The sequence below is a fragment of the Bos indicus genome, chromosome 6 (assembly GCF_029378745.1).
Source record: "Bos indicus isolate NIAB-ARS_2022 breed Sahiwal x Tharparkar chromosome 6, NIAB-ARS_B.indTharparkar_mat_pri_1.0, whole genome shotgun sequence".
NCBI lineage: Eukaryota > Metazoa > Chordata > Mammalia > Artiodactyla > Bovidae > Bos > Bos indicus.
Window position 1 is genome coordinate 116,381,747 of NC_091765.1, and position 21,185 is coordinate 116,402,931.

Genomic DNA, 21,185 nt, shown 5'->3' on the forward strand with positions numbered 1-21,185 from the left:
CCATCGTCCCCACCCATCCTTGGCCTACACGGGGCCCACTTTTCCCACAGCACAGTCGCCATCACCTCCTCCAGGAAGCCTTCCTGGAGCCCCCAGCTGGGTTCCAAGCTCCCAGCCCCTGCAGACCCTTCTGCCACGGACAGTGGACACCAGGAGAGCCTCCCACCCGGCTGTCTCCCAACTGCTGGTTAATCCAGCAGATGACTCAACTAGAGACATGTGGGGCCTTCAGCTCTGCAGCCTCACTGCCCTGGACCGGACTCACAGCAGCGGAATGTGGCTCTTCATGTACAGGTTTGGAACACAGACTATCCGACTCTGGGGTCCTGTCCTGTGACCAGCTGTGCACCCAGAGCAAGCCATTTAGCGACCTGTGCCTAGAAGACAAGACCACCGTTTAGGGCGAGCTGACCTGCCGAGGTCACTGCTTGGACCCTGGAGTGGGTACTCAGTTAGCCCTGGCCACGGTGCAACGGTCATCTGTGCTTTATTGCTCAGCACCGGCCCCACATGGAGCCTGTGTTGTAATGTTCCTGGGGGGTCCAGCCCCTGTCCTCCCACCCCAAATACGCCAGCCCTGCCGAGCTCCCAGCCCAGTGCAGGGTGGGTGTGCTGGGGGACCTCCATCCCTGTCCATGAAGTCCAGCCCGGGCTCGGTCCTGGGCCCCTGGGCAGTGGGCAGGAAGAGATGGGAGAGCCCCACCCCATCCTCTGGGGCCCAGGGCCTGGCCTTGAGATTCCTCTGGAGAGACCCCGGGTCAGAGCTCGCCGCTGGCTCCACTCAGCCTCCTGTGCAGGTCAGCCTCCTCCTGCGCGGCCTGGGGCCGGGGCCGACGGGGTGGCCTCTGCGCAGTGCCGAGCAGCACAGGTGTCACCTGGGCCTGGCGTAGCCGTAGGGGTGCTGCAGCAGCAGGCTCTGGTGGCCGGGCAGCACGTGCGTATGGTAGTGTTCCACCAGGCTGCCCACGCCCACAAACAGGACTTCACCCTCCAGGTAGAACTTCGAGTCCTGGGGTGGAGGGGGCCAGGGTCAGGGGGGCTGGCCCACCTGCCTGCCGTGTGAAATGGGGCACTCGGCAGCAACGCCCGCCCAGGAGGTGCCGGCAAGGTCTGCAGATAAGCCGAGGGTCGGGGGCAGGTCACCCCATCTCCTCTGGGGTCCGTGGGGGACACAGCTGGGCCGGGAGAGGGGGGAGGGGAGGGAGGAGGGGAGTCTGGAGGCACGGGCCTCTGAGTGCCCACGGCTGCGCTCCACCAGGGAGACTCCTGGGACCCCAGCCAGGCCCCAGGGCAGGCTTACCCCCTCTCCAGGGGCCCTCAGCGAGGCCACCTGCTCACCTTCTCAAAGATGCGGTAGTTCCTCACTTTGCTGGAGGTCTCATCCCACACAACCAGAACCTGCAGGGAGAGAAGCACGCAGCACAGGGCTCGCTCATCTTGGGAAGACGATGACCCTCAGACCGAGCGGGCCCCTCAGAGACTGAGCCCGTGGGCAGCAGAGTCAAGGCTGGGTCCGTGGGGGAGGGCAGCCCTGCACACGGAGAGCAGGGTCGCAACGGGCAACCTCGCCCTGGGGCTCCTGCCCTCAGAGTCGGGTGAGACGTGAGTGACAGCAGCGTGTCTGGTCCACGCTAGAGCCGCCCCTGATAGTCACGGGGCAACTGAGGCTCAGTGAGATCACACAAGTCACCCTTGGAGGGGCCTGGGCAGAGCCAGCAGACGTCCCACCAGGCTCACCGCCCCCAGGAAGTCCCCCTTCAAGGTGCAGGAATAGGAACCCCACCCCTTCCTTCCTGCCTCATGCCCGTGCTTGGGGGTGGGCATCACTCCCGATGGTGACGGGACCCCCAGGCCCAGCTCCCTGGGTGCCTACCTTCCCCGACTTGGTGGAGGAGTTCCGGATGCAGTAGAGACCGTCCTGGGGCACCCCCCGGGGGCTCGTGGCCTTGAAGAGCCTACGGCGACACGGCTGCGTGGAGGGGAGCCGCCCGCCGTGGAGGGGAGCTGCCCGCGGGCAGCTCTCAGAAACCCTCCAGGCCCACCTGCCTCCCCCATTCCGAGAGCACCGGGGGCCACGGCGGCAGATGCACAGAGCCCCGGGAGTGGGGGGACAGAAAGGCGGGGAGACCTGAGGCGGGGGCCCCGGCAGAAAACCTCAGGTCTGCCAAAACAAGGCCGTGGAGAAACGCAGACTGCACACTGACCTCTCCACTTCGCAGGACTCTGTGGTGTTGATGAAGACTGAGCTGGGCAGTGGCACCTGAGTGATCATTGTCAAGGGTCAGGGTCAGGGTCATTGCCCAGGACCGGGGGTGGGGGTCCCCTCCTCCCCGCTGGCTGCCAACCTGTGCTGGGAACCAGGAGTTTGCACCAGGTTTGACCCTCTAGCCCCAGAGCCCCCAGCTTTCCGGCAGCCCCCCACCCCGCCGACGACTGAGATGTGGGCACCCCCCCACCCAGCCTCGCCTTCTCATAGTCATCGTCAGAGCCCTCCCCGCCAGCGTCCGCCTGTGACGTGTCAGTCTGCACGGGTTTCCGGGGTTTTTCAAAGGAGAAGCTCCTGAAACTCTGCCCATCGGGGGGTGATCGCCTGGGAGTGGGACAAGAAGAGGGAGGCTGCGGCTCCATTGGACGTGGGACAATGCCCCACTCCCCTCGGTGACCCGCCTCGCCCTCCGACCTACCACACCAAGCCTCGGAACCCAGGGGGTCTGGCGCCTGAAGCCCCAGCAGCCGTCAAAGGCTCGTGACCGTGGAGCTCCAGGGCGGGGGCAGTGTGTGTAGGGGGGTGTCCGTGCTGACCGCCCTGGGACAGCAGGAATCGCCTGAGGCCCAGAAACCTGAGCTGGGATCGCTGGCCCAGGGCGTCCTGAGCTCTGAACGCTGCGGTTAAAGGCCCTGGTCTGAGGGCGGTCTTCCTGCCACGGGCCAGCCCTGTGGCCTCAGCCAAGCCATGCTCCCCCAACAACCCCTGGGAACAGATGCCAACAGCCCGAGCCAAAGGGACACGCCCTCACACGTGGCCACGTGCTCCTAAGCCTCCAGGGCTCCAGGGAGGATTCAGGGAGGCCACCCTGGACGGGCCACCGGGCTGTGCGTGTGGCTGTGCTATGGACGATTGGCTATGCCCCAGGCAGCCCTGTGGCGCTCGGGGCCAGGCCCAGAGCCTGACATAGGGACCCGGCCTGCGACTCTGCAGCCCCTCACAAGACAGAACCACCAGGGACGTCCTGATGGGCACGGCGCTGAGAGCCCTGGGGGGAGCAGGACACGGTCAAGGGCACCTGGGGAGAACCGGGCAGGAGCATCCACTCGGGGCTCGCCCCGTGGACCCAGAGCCTTCACCGCTGAGGGCCCCACAGGCTGGGGCTGCCATGACACACGCATTTCCTGGCATTGCCCGGCAATGAAGCCCACGGGGTCTGGAGCAGGCCTCAGGGGCAGCCGGTCAGTCCAGGCAGGTGGGCGATCAAGGAGCCTTGCTCCCCCGTGCCAGGGCTGCCTGGCACCCACGTGGGCTGAGAGCCAGGGGCAGGGAGAAGGGGTCACCACAGGGTAAACATGCCAGGGAGGGGTATCCCAGGGCAGGGAGGGTCCTGTGCCGCACAGACTCACTGGAGGTGCGGGAGCGCCGGCTTCTCTGGCCGGGGCAGGACGGGAGGCCGGTCTGCGGCCTCGGGCATGGGCAGTTTCAGCGGAGATGGCCGGGGGGCCACGGGGGGCACACGGGATCCAGGCCTGGCCGCCTCCCCCGGGGGGCTCTCTTCCACCATCTTCAGGAACTTGGGCTTGTTGGCCGGCACAGGTGGGGGCTCGGGGGCAGGCGTCCCCCGTGGGGACAGGTGGAAGGACTTGAGCTTGTCACAGTTCCGGGAGGCAGCCGTGGCTGTGCTGGAGGGGCTGACCCCGTGCGCGGGAATCCGGGGCTCCAGGCTGGGGCTGCTGTTCTCAGGGAAGCAAGGGGCTTTCCGGAGGCCGGGCCCGGGGGGCAGGATGTTGGACGGGGGGTCGCTCATCCTCCGGGAGACGGCTGGCACCCTGGAGCCGGGCTCCACCCACCGCAGGGGTGGCGGCTCCCGCCTGGAGTCCTCGGGGGCCGGGCCGGTGTCCGGGAGGCCGCGCTTAGGGGGCGGGGGTGGCAGCAGGGGGCCTGGACCCTTGGAGGTGAAGGAGTGGGCGCGGGGCACCTCAGAGAAGACTGGCTTCCTGGGCGTGGGCACGGGGGGCGGAGGGTAGGCCGGCGGGTGGATCAGGGGGTCTGCAGAGCAAAGACAGCCACGTGGTAAGAGGGCGTCCCCCGCTGGAGGCTGCAGCTGCACCCCCTCAGTGGGCGGCAGACAGCCAAGGCTCCTGCCTCTCAGCCTGGCTGCCCCACAGCCCCCCACACCTGGCACTCCTGGTGTGGCCTTCCTTCTGGGTCTGGCCCGCCTCACGCCACTGGGCCCACCCCAACTGCCCTCCAAAGCCTGGGAAAAACTTCCCGAAGCCCAGGTGCCACATCAGGTTCCCGGAGGGGGTGCAAGAGAGAGAGAAGACACCAGGAAGCCTCCCAGGATTGGGCTCAGAGGGCGGCTGGGACTCCCACCGACAGGCGAGGAGGAAGGGCGGGAGCTGGCTGGGGGGTGACAGGTTGGGTCTGGTCATGACACGTTCAAGCTGCTACAAGACATTTGGTGGATGCTGAGTGGACTTGATGCTTTTGAACTGTGCTGTTGGGGAAGACTCTCTAGAGTCCCTTAGACTGCAAGGAGATCCAACCAGTCCATCCTAAAGGAAATCAGTCCTGAATATTCATTGGAAGGACTGATGCTGAAGCGGAAGCTCTAATACTTTGGCCACCTGATGCGAAGAGCTGACTCATTGGAAAAGACCCTGATGCTGGGAAAGATTGAAGGCAGGAGGACAAGGGGATGACAGAGGATGAGATGGTTGGATGGCATCACCAACTTGATGGACAGGAGTTTGAGCAAGCTCCAAGAGATGGTGATGGACAGGGAAGCCTGGCGTGCTGCCGTCCGTGGCGTCGCAAAGAGTCAGACACAACTTAAGAGACTGAACAACAACCACAAGAGCTAAGAGGAGGCTGTGAGGGGACTAAGGAAGGCAGAAGCCAAGGTCACTGGAGAAGAGGTCAAGGAATAGGTAGGCGGGGGTGGAAGAACTGGGCCAAGTCCCCGGGGATAATGAAAGTGACAAGGACAAGAGGAGCTAGGGGTGGAGAACGGGGTGGGAGAAGGACTAGCGAGCAACGAGACAGAAGGCAGGGGACGGAGAGATGGGGACAGACGGCAGAGGCAGAAGTGACAGGACAGAGGGTAGGACAGAGGTGTGGCCCTCCCACACCCCTCCCTGTGTTCCCAGGGATGCGGGTACAGGCCTGTCACCCTGGCTGTGGGAGGCGGGGCTGGGTGGGGCAGGGAGTGACCACATGGCCACCAGAGGTGCTCACAGAGGGCTAGCCTTCCTGTCCCCAGCTCAGCCAGGGCCTGGCTAAGTGTAGGGCCCCCCCAACTTATCCCTGAACCACCCCTCTCCTACCCCAGAGTAACAGGAGGAGATCAGAGACCAGAGCCAGCCCCTCCTGGTCTGATCCTCCAAACCCTTGAGCCAAAGGAGGAAAACTGAGGCCTAAGGTAGAGAAGGTCAGGCCGGAGGCCACCCAGAGCCGTACCCAGACGACCACTCCCAGCTGGGGCAGCTCTGTCCAGTCCCCAGGCCCTGCTCCCCGCCCCATGCACTGCCCAGGCCGCAGGCCCGCCCCACCTACCCTCGGGCCTCCCGGGCTCGGGGGAGTCGGGCTCCAAGTACGAGTCGTCCTCGTCGTCATGCTCGTAGTCTGCGGGGCGGACGGGAGTCAGGCCCGAGGCTGCTGGGCGTCACCCTCCGATCCCACCCCCTCAGGGAGGCAGGGGCCAGGATGGGGACCCCGGACCCAGGACACTCAGGCTGCCTGGGAAAGCCCAAGGGGCAGAGCAGGCAGGCCAGTCAGCTATGCCTCCCTCCTGCGCAGCTGCCAGCTGTGCAGGGGCGCGGGCTGGGCCCCGGGACGCGTCTCACCTTCGCTGTCTGTGGGGTGCGGAGACAGGCTGATGTCCACCGGCCGCTCAATGGCACCATAGAAGCTATCCGTGTCCGAGCTGGAGTCGCTGAGAGTGGGGCAGGCAGTGAGGACGGGGCAGGGGGCCGCCTGCACTCACACACGCGGACACACGACTCTCGGGACACGCAGACAGACGCAAACGCAGGCGTGGGCACGGAGACACAGAAGAGTACACGAACAACATGCGCAGAGACGTGTGGGCACAGGAAAGAGCTGGACACGCAGACACACAGAGAACAGGAGACTGCAGCGGGCGACGACTGCCTTCTCAGCCCCACTATGGTTCTTGCCACTGGCGCACTCCGACTGCCCAGCCTGGTGCCAGGCCTCAGGGCTGGGCCCAGGTCCTCGCCTGCTCCTGCCCTGGGTGCTCAGGCAGGGGCCCCCTGGAATCCTCATCTCTGAAAGGATCGGGCAGATGCTGTTCCCTCGCAGAGAGCCCCTTTGTCTGCTGAGCCAGCCTCCCCATGCAGTCAGCAAGACCCAGACGGGCTGGCCCACTGCCCTGGGGACTCACTCCCCCGTGAAGGGGGGTGGGAACCCAAAGGACTAAGCCGTTATAAAATCAGGCCTCCTGGCTGGACAGGTAAAACCACATGTCACCTCCCACACAGACGCCCCCGACAGGGCGCACGCACACACAGGCTTACACACTCGGGGGCACACCCCACACACGCGGCCCAGGTGGCACCTGGAGAAGCGCCTTCAAGGAGGAGACCCTGGGCCCAGCCCCCAGGGGTTTGTGGGCCAGCTCACAGTCCTGGCCTGGCTGAGGGACACCCCGCCCACCCCCAGGCCCCGCCCACCTGGCGTCCAGAGGCAGCTCCTTCTTCTCCTGGAAGTGGCCAATCTCCTTGCGCAGCAAGGCCATCCAGCTCTGCAGGTGAGCCAGGGCCTCAGCGGGCAGGACCCGCCCTCACCTGCCCTGCCCTCCCCGCTTGGGCTGGTCTGCATTGACCCCCAAGGCTGGCTCTTCTGGTGCTGCGGCCCTCCACGGGCCCACCCAGGGCTCCTCCTGAGACCACCACCCTGAGTGCAAGGGCCCACGTGGGGGTCGCGCCCGTGCCCGCCCCCAGCACCTTGCGCTCGTCCTCAGAGGAGGCGGAGAAGAACCATGTGCGGTGCTTCTTGCTGACGTGGATGATCTTGAAGGGGAAGACGTTGTTGGACGTCGTCTCCTCAGCCGCCCGCATCACCCTGCGGGCAGTACTACCAGTGGTCATCATCTGCTCCCCGCCCACAGGGAGCGCCTGAGCACAGACCGGCCCTGGACAGGCCTTGGCCCCCAGCACCACGTCCCGAGGGACACGGTCATTCTCCCCCCGCCCCCACGCTGTGGCCTGAAGGCCTGGGTGCTTGCAGCAGAGGGAAGCGTGTGGGCAAGGGAGGGCGGTGAGAGACAGTGCCAACCCAGGAGGGCTTCCAGGAAGCAGTGGTGCAGGGCTCCGAGTCAAGGACACTCCACCCTCGCTGGCCTCCCCCCAGCAAGACTTTACTTGGATGCCTGGGGCCCCGCCTAACCCCTGGCCTGCCTGCTGGGGTCCCTCACAGGGCTTGGGTCAGCCTCGGCCCCACCCCTGTTCCCAGGCAGCGTGCCCCAGAGCACTTCAGAAAAGTGACCGTGGCTGTTTCCGCAGCCAAGACGTGGGGTTCAGGGAATGATCACATCTGCCAGGGGCATGCGGTCAGGCTGGGCACCCGGGCAGGTGCCATCAGAGGGCCTGGACCATACCCTGGGGCAAGGTGGCACCCCCACCAGGCTCCAGGCAGTTTGTCTGGGGAAAAGAAATGTCCCTCTAGCTCCTGTCATTATGGCACAGAGACATTTAGAAAGAAGAGCACTTGGAGAATCTGAGTTTCTGGCTATTTCCTGGCTAACCTGCGCGAGCCCCTTAACCTTCTGAAGTCTCGGTTACTCTATCTGTAAAATGGGGACAGCAACGTCATCCCTGATCATCATACAGGACTGCTGTGAGGACGAAATAGAATGTGCAAAACATGTATTTAAATACCTGACCTGATTATTGTTCTTCCCGTGCTATGGGTTTGTACTTTATGACACACAGTTGTGTAAAAAAGAAAGATTCATACCATAAAAAATATTTCAGGTGCAGGAAAAAAAAAATGTCCCTCTTCAGAGGACCCCAGAGCCCCACGCCCCCTGTGCTCGCTGGCAGCCACAGGACCCTGGAGCCTCCCTGCCCTCCGCCTGCAGACCTGGCGCTGCGCTGGAAGCCAGGATGCGCACAAAGGCCAGAAGCACTCCCCAAGGGTCCCCGTCCTGCCACTGACACCACAAGACCCGCGGGTTCCCCCAGGCAGGAAGAGCCAGGCCCTCCTCAGGGGACCGGAGTGCTGTGACCCCAAGGCCTACAGCCAGGAATCATACCCTGCAACGCAGGTCTCCGAGGCTGAGGGCAGGCCCGTACACGCCAACATGCCCCATCCCATCCGGGCGCCTGCTCCACGGCCCGGCGGACCATCAGTCACACAGCCCCTGGGGAGCAGGCTCATGGCCGATTAAAGCCCCAGCGCACAGCCTGGGCCAGCAGGCTGGGCTCCTGGCCAGAAGGCGGCGGCAGTGGGGGAGAGGTCGAGGCGTAGGGAGGAAGGAGGGCTTGAGGGAGACTCTGGGAGTTCCAACCCTGGTGGAGGCCCTCGCTTCCCCCCCCAGGCCCTTGGCCAAGCCTGAGGGCTGGTTTTCAGGAGAGGAGGGACTGGCAGAGGTGGGGCTGGTCCAAAGGGCTGGGGTCACAAACAGGAAGGCCTGGACCTACCTTAGTGGGAGCCAGGGGGAGCCACTGGCCGCGGCAGCCAGCAGCACAGTCAGCAGGGCACTTACCGGTTGTAGCCACTCAGCGAGAAGGCGCCCTGCGGCGAGGCGGATGTGCTGCTCTTGAAGTAGTAGATACAGCGTTTGTGGATGACCACAAAGCGCAGGGGCCCTGCGGGCAGGGCAGGGTGGGTGAGCCTCGGCCCCGGGCAGGCCCCACTCTGGGGACCATGCCCAGAGGCCCAGGATGGCTCCACGCCAGAGTCTAAACAGGCAGCAGGCTGATGGGCATGCAGGTCCCCCCCAGGCAGGGGGAGATTCAGGGGGACTGTGTGGTGCCTAGGAACAAGGACTAAAGCTGGCTCAAGGAAGGGCAGAGACAGGGCCAGCAGCCAGGGAAGCCAGAGCCACCTTGCTGGTGCTGCCCAGCTGCTGGGAGGTGGTGGAATGCGGGTGGGGGCAAAAAAGCCCAGAGATGCAGCCAACAAGAGCGCCCCCCTCCCCCGCCCAACATGGGGCCGACCCCAGGTAGTGATGGTGAGAGCCCCATCCCTGAGCACCTCCTCCTCGGCCCAGGAGCAGCTCAGCTGCAGGCCCTCGTTGGAGCCTCCGGGTCAGAGAGGAGGAGGGAGACACCAAACCAGTCAGCCTGGGGCACCTCGACCAGGCAACACAGGGTCAGGGAGTCCCTGGCAGAGGGCACGGCTCGAGCAACCCATGGGACCTCGCAGCTGGTCAGAGGGATGGACAAGGTCCTGACGCTCTTGGGCCTGCAGTGTCTCAAAGCCCAGCACCTCCCAGGCCTGGGGCCTAGGGACCAGAGCCCCAGTCTCATGAAGCTCTCCAGAGACCCAGCACACAGATGGGTGTTGGCTTGGCACATGGGTTCACTACGGACAGAGTGACTGTCTGGCTCACTGAACACCGAACTGGTACGGTGAGGGTACCATCCAGGAGCCAGACCTACCAGACCAACAAGGGCCCACAGCTCCTGGCCACGGGGAGTCAGCACTGTGTGTCCGATGCCCTCCAGCCTCCCCCAGCTGCACCACCCCAGATCCTCCCACAGCCCTGGGGGCTAGAAAGGCCAAGTTCAGGGCCCGAGGGTGCATGAGCAGAGACAGAAGGGAAACTCCAGAGGGCCCGTGGCAGGAAGGAAGCAGAGGCTCAGGAAGGCAGGTTAGCTGCCATAGAGGCCCAGGGAGGCTCAGCCCTATCCCCGGGGCCTCCTTTCATGCCCCTCACCCCCACCTAGGAGACTCACATTTGAGTAGCTGCAGCTGGGTCCCGCCCTTCTTGTGCAGGTAGCCGGCCTTGGCCACACCCCCAGGCATGGTGAGCAAGTTCTGCGCACCGATGGCCTTCATAGGAACAGGCCAGTGTGTCTCTTCGGCCGCCATGAAGCTACAACACAAAAGGAAGGGGACATGTCTTAGCCGGGGATGGGAACACGCTACTGCCCACCATGGCCACGACAACCATGTGTTGGCTTGGCTGGGAGACACCCCGTCAGCCTGGGGCATCACTCAGGCAGGGACCACGCAGTGCAGTCACCAGGGACAGGCTGCCTGCCTGGGGTTAACACATGACCCTCCACTCCAGGACCCCACTCCACAGCCTCCTCCTCCTGTTCCAGCCGCTCTCCCAGAAACCTGGCAGGCTCTTCCGGTCTCACACTTCCAGCCTGAGCCTGGAATGACTGCTACCCCTCCTCCATGAAGAACTCCTACTCATCCCTCAAATCGCAGATTCAGAGCGCGCTCCTCTGTGAGGCTCCTCAATGCCCAGTTACATTCCGGCCCACCGTCTACTCCTGGTCCCTCTGAACTGCACCCCCGACCCTGTGCTGCCCCCATCCCACCTGCGCCTCATCCCTCCTGGGTCCACAGTGAAGCTGGAGGAGTCAGGGTCAGACCCAGAAGCCCAGTCTTGCTGGAACAGCTGCCCCATCCCCAGACACACACACACACACAGAAAACCACTGCTCTCGGCAAGCCAGACTGCTCCACCAAATGTTCGCTGCCTTCCGTCTGCCCGGACGCCTACTCCTCCCTGGGGCCCCGGCCTCGCCCTCTGCCTAGGTCCCGAGGGCTGCCCCCTCCAGCTTCCCCTGTACACAAAGCCAGCCCTCTGGTCTGCGTCCCCCAACAGCGGAGACTATGACAAAAGCGCGCCACCCCCGTGCCCGCCCGGCAGGCACAGGACAGAGCACCGCGGACATAGGGAGAAGAGGGCCCAGCGCTGGTGCCTGCCCAAGGAGGTGCCGGCAGACAGACGGGCCCCCGCCCCGCCCGGAGCCCCCAGACCCGCGGGGGGCCGGCCCCCGCCCACCAGCCCGCCTTTGTTCTCGCCGGAAGCGCCGGCTAGGTCCCGCTCTGTACTCACGATGTCCACGCGGCGGGCCCGGCTGGGATCGGGGGGGCAGCTCGCACCCGCTTCCCCTGTGCGCACCGACACGGCCCCGGGCCGCGCGCCCCGGCCGCCGCTTCGGCCCCAGAGCCAGCCTCCCGGCGGCTCCAGGCCCGCGGCCACGGCCCGGCGCCCGCCATGCCGCCGCGCCCCCGGCCCGGCGCCCAACCGGGCCGCCCCGCCCGGCCCCGCCCTCGCCCCGCCCGGCCCCGCCCTCGCCCCGCCACAGTCCGGGTCGCTCCGCCCCCTGGCTCCTCCCCGCGCCCCGCCCCCAGCCCGGCCGCCCCGTCCGGCCCCGCCCCTCGCTCCGCCCCAGCCCGGGCCGCCCCGCCCCCGGCTCCTCCCTTCGCACGGCCCGGGGCAGGTGAGGCACCGCCCCGCCCGGCCCTCCGTTTCTCCCCCGGCCGCCCCGAAAGAGGAGGTGCACGGGCGCAAGGAGGACCCCCGAGGGGGCCGCCCGAAGTCAGGAAGCCTCAGAGGCGAACGGGCAGCCGGCTTCACGGCCCCGCGGCTAGAAGGCCCCCGCCCCACCCGGCTCCGCACGGCGGAGTCCTTGGGAAATTGCCTTCTCCCCGGACCTCACCTTGAGGGGTTCTGGTCAGTCGGGGCGAGGGCCGCCCTGCCCCTCGGTTCAGGCGGGGCTGGTGGGCGACAGTGCCCCCTCCGGGGAAGGCTGCGGCGCCGGTCTGACCCGGGATTCCCCGCAGGAGTCAGGGGTCTGGTCCTGGGCAACTCCCACTTCCTCGGAACCCTCCACTCTCCCAGGAGACCCCCAGGCTGGCGGAGGCCTTTGGTGGCCTCCCCACCATCCTGCCTCCTCTACTGCTGATTAACATGGGCCAGGGCAGCAAGGGCAGGTCTAGCTTCAGCCCTGCTCCCACCTGGCTGCCTGCCCCTGGTTTCCGGCTCCCCTCAGGCCAGCGCAGCCAGCCCTGGCCTCTCCCAGCAACCTCCCTTCGCTCCGTGCCCATTCACAGTGCCCTTGCCAACCCCTCCCAACAGCATTCCCAGCCCCCCAGGTTGCCTCCACCCCACCCCCCCTGCCTGTGCCACCACCACCTCTGGGTGCCACCACTTCCTCTCCTCACTTCCCTTTGGGCCTCCAGTCTCTTTCCTCCATCACCCTCCCCTTGGCACATTCTCTAACACACACCCAATGTCCATGGCTGCTCTGCTCACATCCCACCAGCCCTTCCGGATCCGGCCCCTGTGGACCTCTCTCACGGGCTCTCCTCCTGCCCTCCACCCACCATGTGCCTGCACCAGCCAAGCCCAGGGCTGGCGTTACTCAAATCCACCACGCTCCCACCTTCAGGCCTCTGTCCACTGTGTTTCCACTGCTTCCTCTTACAACTGAGCTAACTTAACCCTCAAGAGTTGGTCCAAACGAACACTAGTCCTTCATACACTCTGCCAAAATCCAGAGGAAGGCATTCGTTCTAAAAGGCCAGCATTACCTTGATTCCAAAACCAAGTTTTCTCACAAGAAAACTACAGACCAGTACCCCTTATGAGTGTAGACATAAAGTTCCTCACCAAAACACTAGCAAGCCGAATCCAGCACCACACACAATGAATTCTAGACCACACCTAGTGGGATTTAACCTAGGAATGCAAGCTTGATTTAACAGTCAAAATTCAAAGAATGTAGAAAACTCCTTGGTGGTCCAGTTCTTAAGACAGCACTTTCACTGCCAGGGCCTGGGTTCAACCCCTGGTGGGGGAATTATGTTGAGGCCAAAAAAACCCTCAAAAAGCAAAATTCAAGCATGTAATACATTATATCACCCTGCTTATTGAACTTCTATGCAGAGTACATCATGTAAAATGCCAGGCTGGGTGAAGCACAAGCTGGAATCAAGATTGCTGGGAGAAATATCAATAACCTCAGATATGCAGATCACACCACCCTTAGGGCGGAAAGCAAAGAGCCTCTTGAGGAAGGTGAAAGAGGAGAGTGAAAAAGCTGGCTTAAAACTCTACACTCAAAAACGAAGATCATGGCATCCGGTCCCATCACTTCATGGCAAATAGATGGGCAAACAATGGAAACAGTGAGAGATTTTATTTTCTTGGGCTCCAAAATCACTGCAGATGGTGACTGCAGCCATGAAATTAAAAGACACTTGCTCCTTGGAAGAAAACCTACAACAAAACTAGACAGCATATTAAAAAGCAGAGACATTATTTTACCGACAAGGTCCTTCTAGTCAAAGCTATGGTTTTTTCAGTAGTCATATCTAGATGTGAGAGCTGGGCCATTAAGAAGGCTGAGTGCCAAAAAATTGATGCTTTTAAATTGTGGTGTTGGAGGAGACTCTTGAGAGTTCCTTGGACTGCAAGGAGAGCAAACCAATCCATCCTAAAGGAAATCAGTCCTGAATATTCATTGGAAAGACTGATGCTCAAGCTGAAACTCCAATACTTTGGCCACCTGATGGGAAGAACCGACTCATTGGAAAAGACCCTGATGGTGGGAAAGATTGAAGGTGGGAGAAGGGGACGACAGAGTATGAGGTGATTGGATGGTATCACCGACTCGATGGACATGTGTTTGAGCAAGCTCTGGGAGATGGTGAAGGACAGGGAAGCCTGGCATGTCCATGAGGTCACAAAGAGTTGGACACGACTGAGCGACTGAGCAACAACAATACAATATATCAGTCTGCTGCTGCTGCTGCTGCTAAGTCACTTCAGTCGTGTCCGACTCTGTGCAACTCCATAGACGGCAGCCCACCAGGCTCCCCCGTCCCTGGGAGTCTCCAGGCAAGAACACTGGAGTGGGTTGCCATTTCCTTCTCCAATGCATGAAAGTGAAAAGTGAAAGTGAAGTCGCTCAGTTGTGCCCGACTCTTCGCGATCCCATGGACTGCAGCCCACCAGGCTCCTCCATCCATGGGATTTTCCAGGCAAGAGCACTGGAGTGGGGTGCCATCACCTTGTCTGATTTATCAATCTAATAAAGTACAAAAACCACACAACTGTCTCAGCGTGCTGTGCTTAGTCGCTCAGTCATGTCTGACTCTGTGACCCCGTGGACTGTAGCCTGCCAGGCTCTTCTGTCCATGGGGATTCTCCAGGCAAGAATACTGGAGTGGGTTGCCATGCCCTCCTCCAGGAGATCTTCCCAAGGCAGGGATCAAACCCAGTTCTCCTGTACTGCAGGCAGATTCTTTACCATCTGAGCCACCAGGGAGGCCCAAGAATATTGGAGTGGGTAGCCTATCCCTTCTCCAGGGGATCTTCGGACCCAGGAATTGATCGGGGTCTCCTGCATTGCAAGCGCATTCTTTACCAGCTGAGATACTAGGGAAGCCCCAACTGTCTCAATAGATGCAGAAAAAGCATTTAACAAAATCTGGCAATTCTTCATGATAAGAACACTCAATAGGGATTTCCCTGGTGGTCCAGTGGCTGATCCTCCGCACTCCCAGTGCAAGGCGTTGAGCTTCAATCCCTGGTCAGGGAGCTAGATCCCACAGGCTGCAATTGAGAGTTCACAGGCCGCAACAAAGACTAAACACGCCTTGTGCCGCACCTAAGACCCGGTGCAGACAACTTTTTTTTTTTTTTTTAAGAACATTCAACAAACTAGGAGTAGGAGGAAACTTCCTCAACCTGGTGAAGAACATCAATGAAAAACCCTGAGCTAACATCACCATCAGTGGGGAGTGACCGAAAGCTTCCTGTCCAGTGAGGAACAAGGGAAGGACATTTTTATTCACCACTGAGCCAGAGTTTCCAGGACAGTTATACAGGAAGAAGAAATAAGAGCTATGCAGATTGGAAAAGAAAAAGCAAAACCGTTCAGAGATTAGGTGGTCAGGAAAAACCCCAGGGATCCACTAAAGAATGTTTAGAAATAGCAAACCAGCTCAGCAAGGCGGCAGGACTGAGCAGGTGCACACACAAAACTCCGTCGTATTTCTCTCTGCCAGCAACAATCCAAAAATGAAACAGGAGCTAGCTCAGCTTGCCCTTCTTCAGGTGGTCCTCCCCGACCTAAGAGGGGGGAACCCGGGCACAGAAGGGGCACCGGGCTGTCCCACGGGAGGAGCAGAATGCTGCTGCCCTGGGTGGTGGGGACTGCAGGTGGCCTAGAAGCCCCCAGCCCACTCCAGCGCCTCCTCCCAAGTCTGTAAGGAGACCTGGAATCTTTGTGGGGGCGGGGGCGCTGGAGGCAGAGCTGAGGACTGACGGGGCCCACCCCTCCTCCTGGCTCCACACCTGGAGGGGAAGAAGCTGGGGCGGCCCCGCAGTCCCACCCTGGTCGGCTCGGCGGCCAGGCAGGCACAGGCCTGTGAAGGGCTCGGTCTCACCTGGCCACGGCCCCCTCTGCGGACTGGAGGCGCACTCCTGGTGTCCACTGGTTGGCCCGGCCGCAGGCCTGCCTGTGCTCCACCGTCACGTCCCCTGGGAGCATCCCTGCTTCAGCGACGGACACCCATGTTCTGCCGCCCCTCTCCAGAGGGTGGACCGTGGCAGGGCCAGCTTGTCCTGACGCCCCTGCATCCTCTGGGCCCCCGGCCCTGCCCCGCCATGCCGGGACCTGCCCAGGAGCCCAGCGCCAGGCAGCTCTCTGGTCTCTGCTCCGCGCTCACCCCCACCTTCTCTGAAAGCTGAGACTGGTCTGTGGGACCGAGGCCCGAGGCTGCAGCGCAGGCAGGTGAAAACCGCTCCTCCTCGCAGAGATAGCCCCAATGGGCTCCAGGAAGTGCAGGCTCTGTGGCTCCCCCTCCCCCTGGGGTGTGAGTCCCCAGGGCATGTGGTCATCCCCTGCAGAGGCCCACACACCCAGCCACCGTCATAGACTGCGCGCCCAGGCAAAACGCGTGCGTGAGCCGCACGGTGCGGGCGAGAAGGTTCTGTGCGTGCTCTTTGGCGTGTGTGCACACACGTGTGCACCGTGTGAACCTGTGCACGAGAGCAGAGCTCCCTCGGCTCCCCTTCCCGACACCTGCAGACCTGCGGCCCTGGCTGTGGCGAGGGAGCCGGCGCCTCGTGCGACCACAGCGCTAGGGGTTCCTGTCGGTGGTCACCAGCTGCCCTTCTGCGAGCACTGCAGGAAGGGGAGGCCTGGGCTCCCAGGGTCCCAGAGGGGAAGAGACCAGGTCTCCAGGGCGGTCATTCGCACATTCACAACCACGCACACACTCACTCATCACAAGCTCACGTGCGTGCTTATACATGCATGCCTGAAGATGCACACTCACACACACCTACCTGCACACGCTCATACATGCCACATCCACACATGCCCTCAAATGCACACACGGACTCGCTCAGCTGCTCACACTCACACATAGGCACACACTCATCCACACGTGTGCATGCTCACGTTCATTCTTACATGCGTGTTCACCCTCACACACACCAGTTTGCACTCAAACATACTCACAGACACGCACCGACTCCCACGTGGTGTGCTCACACACACAGCCTCCAGGGGCTGAGAGGACCCTCTGTGGGGGACCCCGTGCCCTGGGCAAGGCAGCCTGGGTGCAGATGAGAGCCATCAGCACCGCCCCACAGCCCTGCACCCGTCCAGCGCCGGGCCTGACCACTCCTTATTAAACTGCACAGCGCTGCTCTACCCCCAGGTCACGGGCTCGCACGGGGCACCCCGGGCACACACTGTGTGCCAGGCTCCGTGCTTCTCAGGGATCGCCCACATCACCACCCCACCCCAGCACCCCAACGTGTGAACCGGCATCATGCCCACTGGTGAAGACAGCGAGGGTCAGAGATGCTGAGTAGCTCCCAAGCAACATGGCCCTGCCACCCCTACCCGGGCACACAGCAGGCGCTAGGTGGCGCCTGAGGGGCAGGACCCAGCCCCTCTGGGTTCAGTCTCCCCTTTCAATTGCTCCTCCCCCTTCCTCTTCCCTGAATCTTTCTCTGTAAAAGAATGGAAACCAAAAAAAAAAACCATCTCCCACGAAGGCCAGTGAGCAGCCGTGCCAGGGGAAGGGAGGGTACACGACCCGGGGTGGGGTCCCTGAGACCCCGAGGCTCTTGAGCACCCTGCCAGGTGCCCCTGCATGGGGCATAGCGCTCCAGGACGTGGGGGGGGCGTGGGGGGGGTAGGGTTGGGGGGGCAAGCAGCCAACGGGGCTCACACGGCTCTGCATTACCCCAGTGCAGGCACACTCACACACACTCACAGCATGTGCACCCAGGACCCAGTGACCACACCCCCTGGGCAGGGCAGGATGTCCAGTGGAAGGCCCACGCCAACCCAGGGCCTTCTGCAGGCTGCCAGCCGAGCGGCGCAGGCCCTGGGCTCCCACCGGCTGCCCCGTCCACCCCTGGCTTCGCCTGTCCTCCTGGGGCTCGGGGCCAGGGTTCTGTGAGTCCTGCTGCCGCCGCCCCAAGGAGGGTGGATGCAGGCTCGCACGCGGGCCCCCCAGAGCAGCTCTACAGGTGCTGGGCTGGCTCGAGCTCCCAAGTCCCCTGGCCCGGGGCCGCCTCACTGACCTGGTGGCGCTGACCCAGCACATGGCTCTCTTCCTGCCTGCCGACGGCCTGGGGGCAGGTGTCCTGGGGTCCAGGAAGGCCATGCGGCTCAGGGGCCATGGGGCGGGTTTTCGGCCAGCATCCCCAGGCAGGTGAAGTGCCTGCTTGCTCCTGCTGACAGCCGCCCGCCGCCTGTGTCTGGGACCTGTAGCCGCCGGGGCTCCTCCCCGCCTAGGACTTCCTGTTGCCGGGTCCCTGGGCAGCCCCGGGTAGCCAGCACTTCCTGTGAGGCCCAGTGCTGACTGGCCTGCTGACTTTCAGCCGTGCCCACTGTGGCCAGAGACTACACTCGCCAGGCCCCAGGATGAGGCTGGCTGTGACCACCCCCCTGCCTCAGGGAGGAAGCCCCTTGCCAGGGTCCCGCCCCCGCCCGACAGCCACCTCTGCAGATTGGGCTTCTTCCCAGCTAATCACGGGAGCCCCAGATTCCAGGGCGTCAAGCCCAGCTTCCCTGGCCCCAAAGACAGCCGAACACGAGGTTACGACCTCCCCGGGGCGCCCCACGGGCCAGAATACAGAATCTGCCATGCGGCTCCGCTTCTGGAGGCCACTGTGACACAGGGGCCCGCGCCTCTCGCACCAGGAGACCTTCACGTGTCGAGGTGGCTGCCTCTCTGTCCTTTGACCCCAAGGGACGAAGGACGGATGGGATGCCAGCCTTCCCTCCTGTCCCCCAGGCCTCTCTGCCCCTCCCGCGCCCACACCAGGCACAGCCTCTGTGACACAGCTGGGCTCACACACCCCCACGGGGCGCACTCGCGGCTCCCCAGCAAACACCTGGCTTGCTAGAAAGCACTTCCACCCCGAGTGGCCAAGCGCGCTCCATCACTGCCTGGTCCCCGCCCAGGTCCCACTCACAATGCAGCCCACCCACCCCTCCCAGGCCTGCTCTGCCCGTCCAAGCTGGGCTCCCTCCTCCACCCAGGAAGCTGGGAGCGGGGAGTCCAGCCCAAGTTGCTGGGCACTGAGCCCTGTGCCCACTGCCTCCCCTCCCCTGAGCTCCAGTCTCAAGGTCCGCCCCCCGCCCCAACTCCTAGCACCAGCTGGGGGACGAAGCACTTTGGGGCCATGCGGCTGCAGGGTCTGAGGGTGCCAGCAGTTCCTCAGACGCTGCACAGGCTTGTTCTGTCCTGCCCAGCAGCTGTCCCAGGGCGAGCACCCACAGCCGACCTGCCGGCACCTGGTCACGCACACATCTGGGTGTCCGGCTCAGGCCTCAGACACACACCCCGCCCCGCCCCGCCGTCTCCTGGATGGGGAACTTGGTTTTGTGCATCCTCACTCTCCTCAGGGGGCACCCTGGCCTCCCCCGCCAGCGTCAGCCTCCGTGCCCGCCGGGGGCCGTGGGTAGACGGCACCTACGGCAGACAGCTGACTACAGCCCACAGGCAGGGGGTGGCAGGGAGGTTAAGGGGGGCCTCCTCCTGTCCACCCTCGCAGCATGCCCAGAGTGGGGAGGGGGCCCCAGCCAGCCTCTGTCCTGTGCAGGCAGAGGTGGGAGCAGACAGAGGACCACCCCTGCGGGAGCCGCGGAGTCTCCATGGAGGTCAGACCACGCTGGTCCCTTTCCCACCCAATTCCCTCGCGGAGGCTGAGGCCAGGATTCCCGAGGCCCCCACTCCAGGCCTCCTGGCTTCTCCCAGTGACCTCCCATCTCTCCCCACTCCAGGCCTCCCAGTTTCTACCAGTTTCTCCCAGTGACGTCCCATCTCCCCAGGCAGCAATTCATCCTTGCAGCAAATAACGCTGCTTTCATTTGGTGGCTCAGCTGGTGAAGAATCCGCGTGCAATGTGGGAGACCTGAGTTCGACCCCTGGGTTGGGAAGATCCCCTGGAGAAGGGAACGGCTACCAACTCCAGTATTCTGGCCTGGAGAATTCCGTGGACTGTATGGTCCACGGGGTCGCAAAGAGTCAGACACAACTAAGTGACTTTCCCTTCATTTCACTTCATGTTCCTGAAACAGGGCGTTCATGGCCCCTCCTCCTATAGTGGGAACCTCCCCCTCTGCCCCACTAGACTGGGAATAACCATCATCCAAGCAGTAAGATGGGTGGGGCTGGGGTCCCAACTCTGGGAAGCTCTGGTTTCCACCCCACCTTCCCCAAGTTGCAGCTCTTCCCCTAGCCTCCCAGGGCGGCTGCCTCTAAATTCCAGGCTTGGGGACCACCCACTGAGCCAGACACTTACCAGGGTGGGTGGGACTAGCCAGCTGCTGGGCAGGGGCCCGGCGTCAGCCTGCGAGAGAGCCTTCTGGGCTCCAGGGTCCTCGGCCTGCTCTGGAGCGAGGCACAGGCCGGCACAGCACCGCCCCTGCCGCAGGCCTTGAAGCCTGTCCCGCCCTGGTGGTCAAAGCCCACTCACCCGTGCTGACCACGGGGACGCGGGGCTTCACAGAGCAGGGCGCTGGCTGAGCCGACGGCCAGGGAACAGAGGTGTGGGGACTGGAACCACAGCCCTGGCAACCCCAGTCTCCCAGGGCCCCTGTGCCCAGCCCGGTGCCCACCTGCCGCCTGTGTGCCAAGGAGAGCCTGCAGGCTCAGGGAGGGCCCTGTGCCCAGGGTAGGGTGACTGGCACCTCCACTGGTGAAAACCTCAAGCTCTCAAAATAAGACACTTTGCATCAGTCCCTGCGAAGGGCTCGGGGCCACCCACAGCCAGCCTAGGGCCCACCTACTTGGTCCCCACCCTCCAGGACCACGGCCCCCGAGTCCTTTCCCTCCTCTCTGAGCCCATTCTTCTCTCCGCCTGGCACTGTAACCTGCCTTCTGGTGCGGGGATGCAAGGAGTCCCGGAAACTCGGGCCAGGGTGCCATCCAGCTGGGCAGAGGGAGTGGGTGGCGTAGGGGCAGGGTCCTGCCCAGGGTCACCCCATGTCATGGGCTGAATGGGGGCCTCCAGAGATATATGTCCAAGTCCTAGTCCCTGGGAACTGTGATTGACCTTAATTGGGGAAGGATCTTCGCATACGTGACTGAGAATCTCACCCTGGTTTAGCCAGATGGGCCGTAAATGAAACAGCAAGCATCCTTGTAACAGACAAAAGAGGAAGAACTCGAGGAAGAAGTCAGGTTTGTGTCATCAGAGGCAAAGAGTGAAAAGAGAGGGAATTGGAGGAAGGCGGCCAAAAGGTACAAACTTCCGGTCATAAGATTAATAAATCCTAGGGAAGCGATGGACGACATGGTGACCCGCAGGCACTGCTGTGTGATACACAGGAAAGCTGGAAAGAGAATACATCCTGCGAGTTCTCATCACAAGAACACAATTTTTTCTTCTTTTGCTTTTCATTGTATCGGTATAAGAAGACAGATGCTGGCTGGATCTATTGTGGCAATCCTCTCACAATATACGCAAGTCAACCATCATGCTGTGCCTCCGATCCAA

General features: G+C 62.9%; 1 protein-coding gene across 8 annotated transcripts in view; it reads right to left on the bottom strand.

Annotated features, from left to right (window-relative positions):
- Positions 1 to 471: 471 nt before the first annotated feature.
- The window catches only part of SH3BP2 (SH3 domain binding protein 2), a 35,492-nt gene continuing 14,778 nt past the window's right edge, over positions 472 to 21,185 (bottom strand). For 2 of the 8 annotated variants that reach the window (XM_019963220.2, XM_070790948.1), the window contains exons 2-13: positions 10,138 to 10,277; positions 8,943 to 9,045; positions 7,180 to 7,297; positions 6,907 to 6,977; positions 6,058 to 6,146; positions 5,768 to 5,836; positions 3,616 to 4,258; positions 2,467 to 2,590; positions 2,205 to 2,260; positions 1,874 to 1,955; positions 1,339 to 1,398; positions 472 to 1,009 (exon numbers count right to left, since the gene is read on the bottom strand). In XM_019963220.2, the coding sequence (XP_019818779.2) occupies positions 872 to 1,009; positions 1,339 to 1,398; positions 1,874 to 1,955; positions 2,205 to 2,260; positions 2,467 to 2,590; positions 3,616 to 4,258; positions 5,768 to 5,836; positions 6,058 to 6,146; positions 6,907 to 6,977; positions 7,180 to 7,297; positions 8,943 to 9,045; positions 10,138 to 10,273 (1,689 nt within the window). In that variant the 5' untranslated portion in view covers positions 10,274 to 10,277 and the 3' untranslated portion in view covers positions 472 to 871. Of the gene's footprint in view, positions 1,010 to 1,338; positions 1,399 to 1,873; positions 1,956 to 2,204; positions 2,261 to 2,466; positions 2,591 to 3,615; positions 4,259 to 5,767; positions 5,837 to 6,057; positions 6,147 to 6,906; positions 6,978 to 7,179; positions 7,298 to 8,877; positions 9,046 to 10,137; positions 10,278 to 11,258; positions 11,423 to 15,601; positions 15,928 to 17,759; positions 18,087 to 19,988; positions 20,264 to 21,185 lie in introns of those variants that run through there. The other 6 variants (XM_070790955.1, XM_070790952.1, XM_070790954.1 and 3 more) reach the window with 6 other exon arrangements.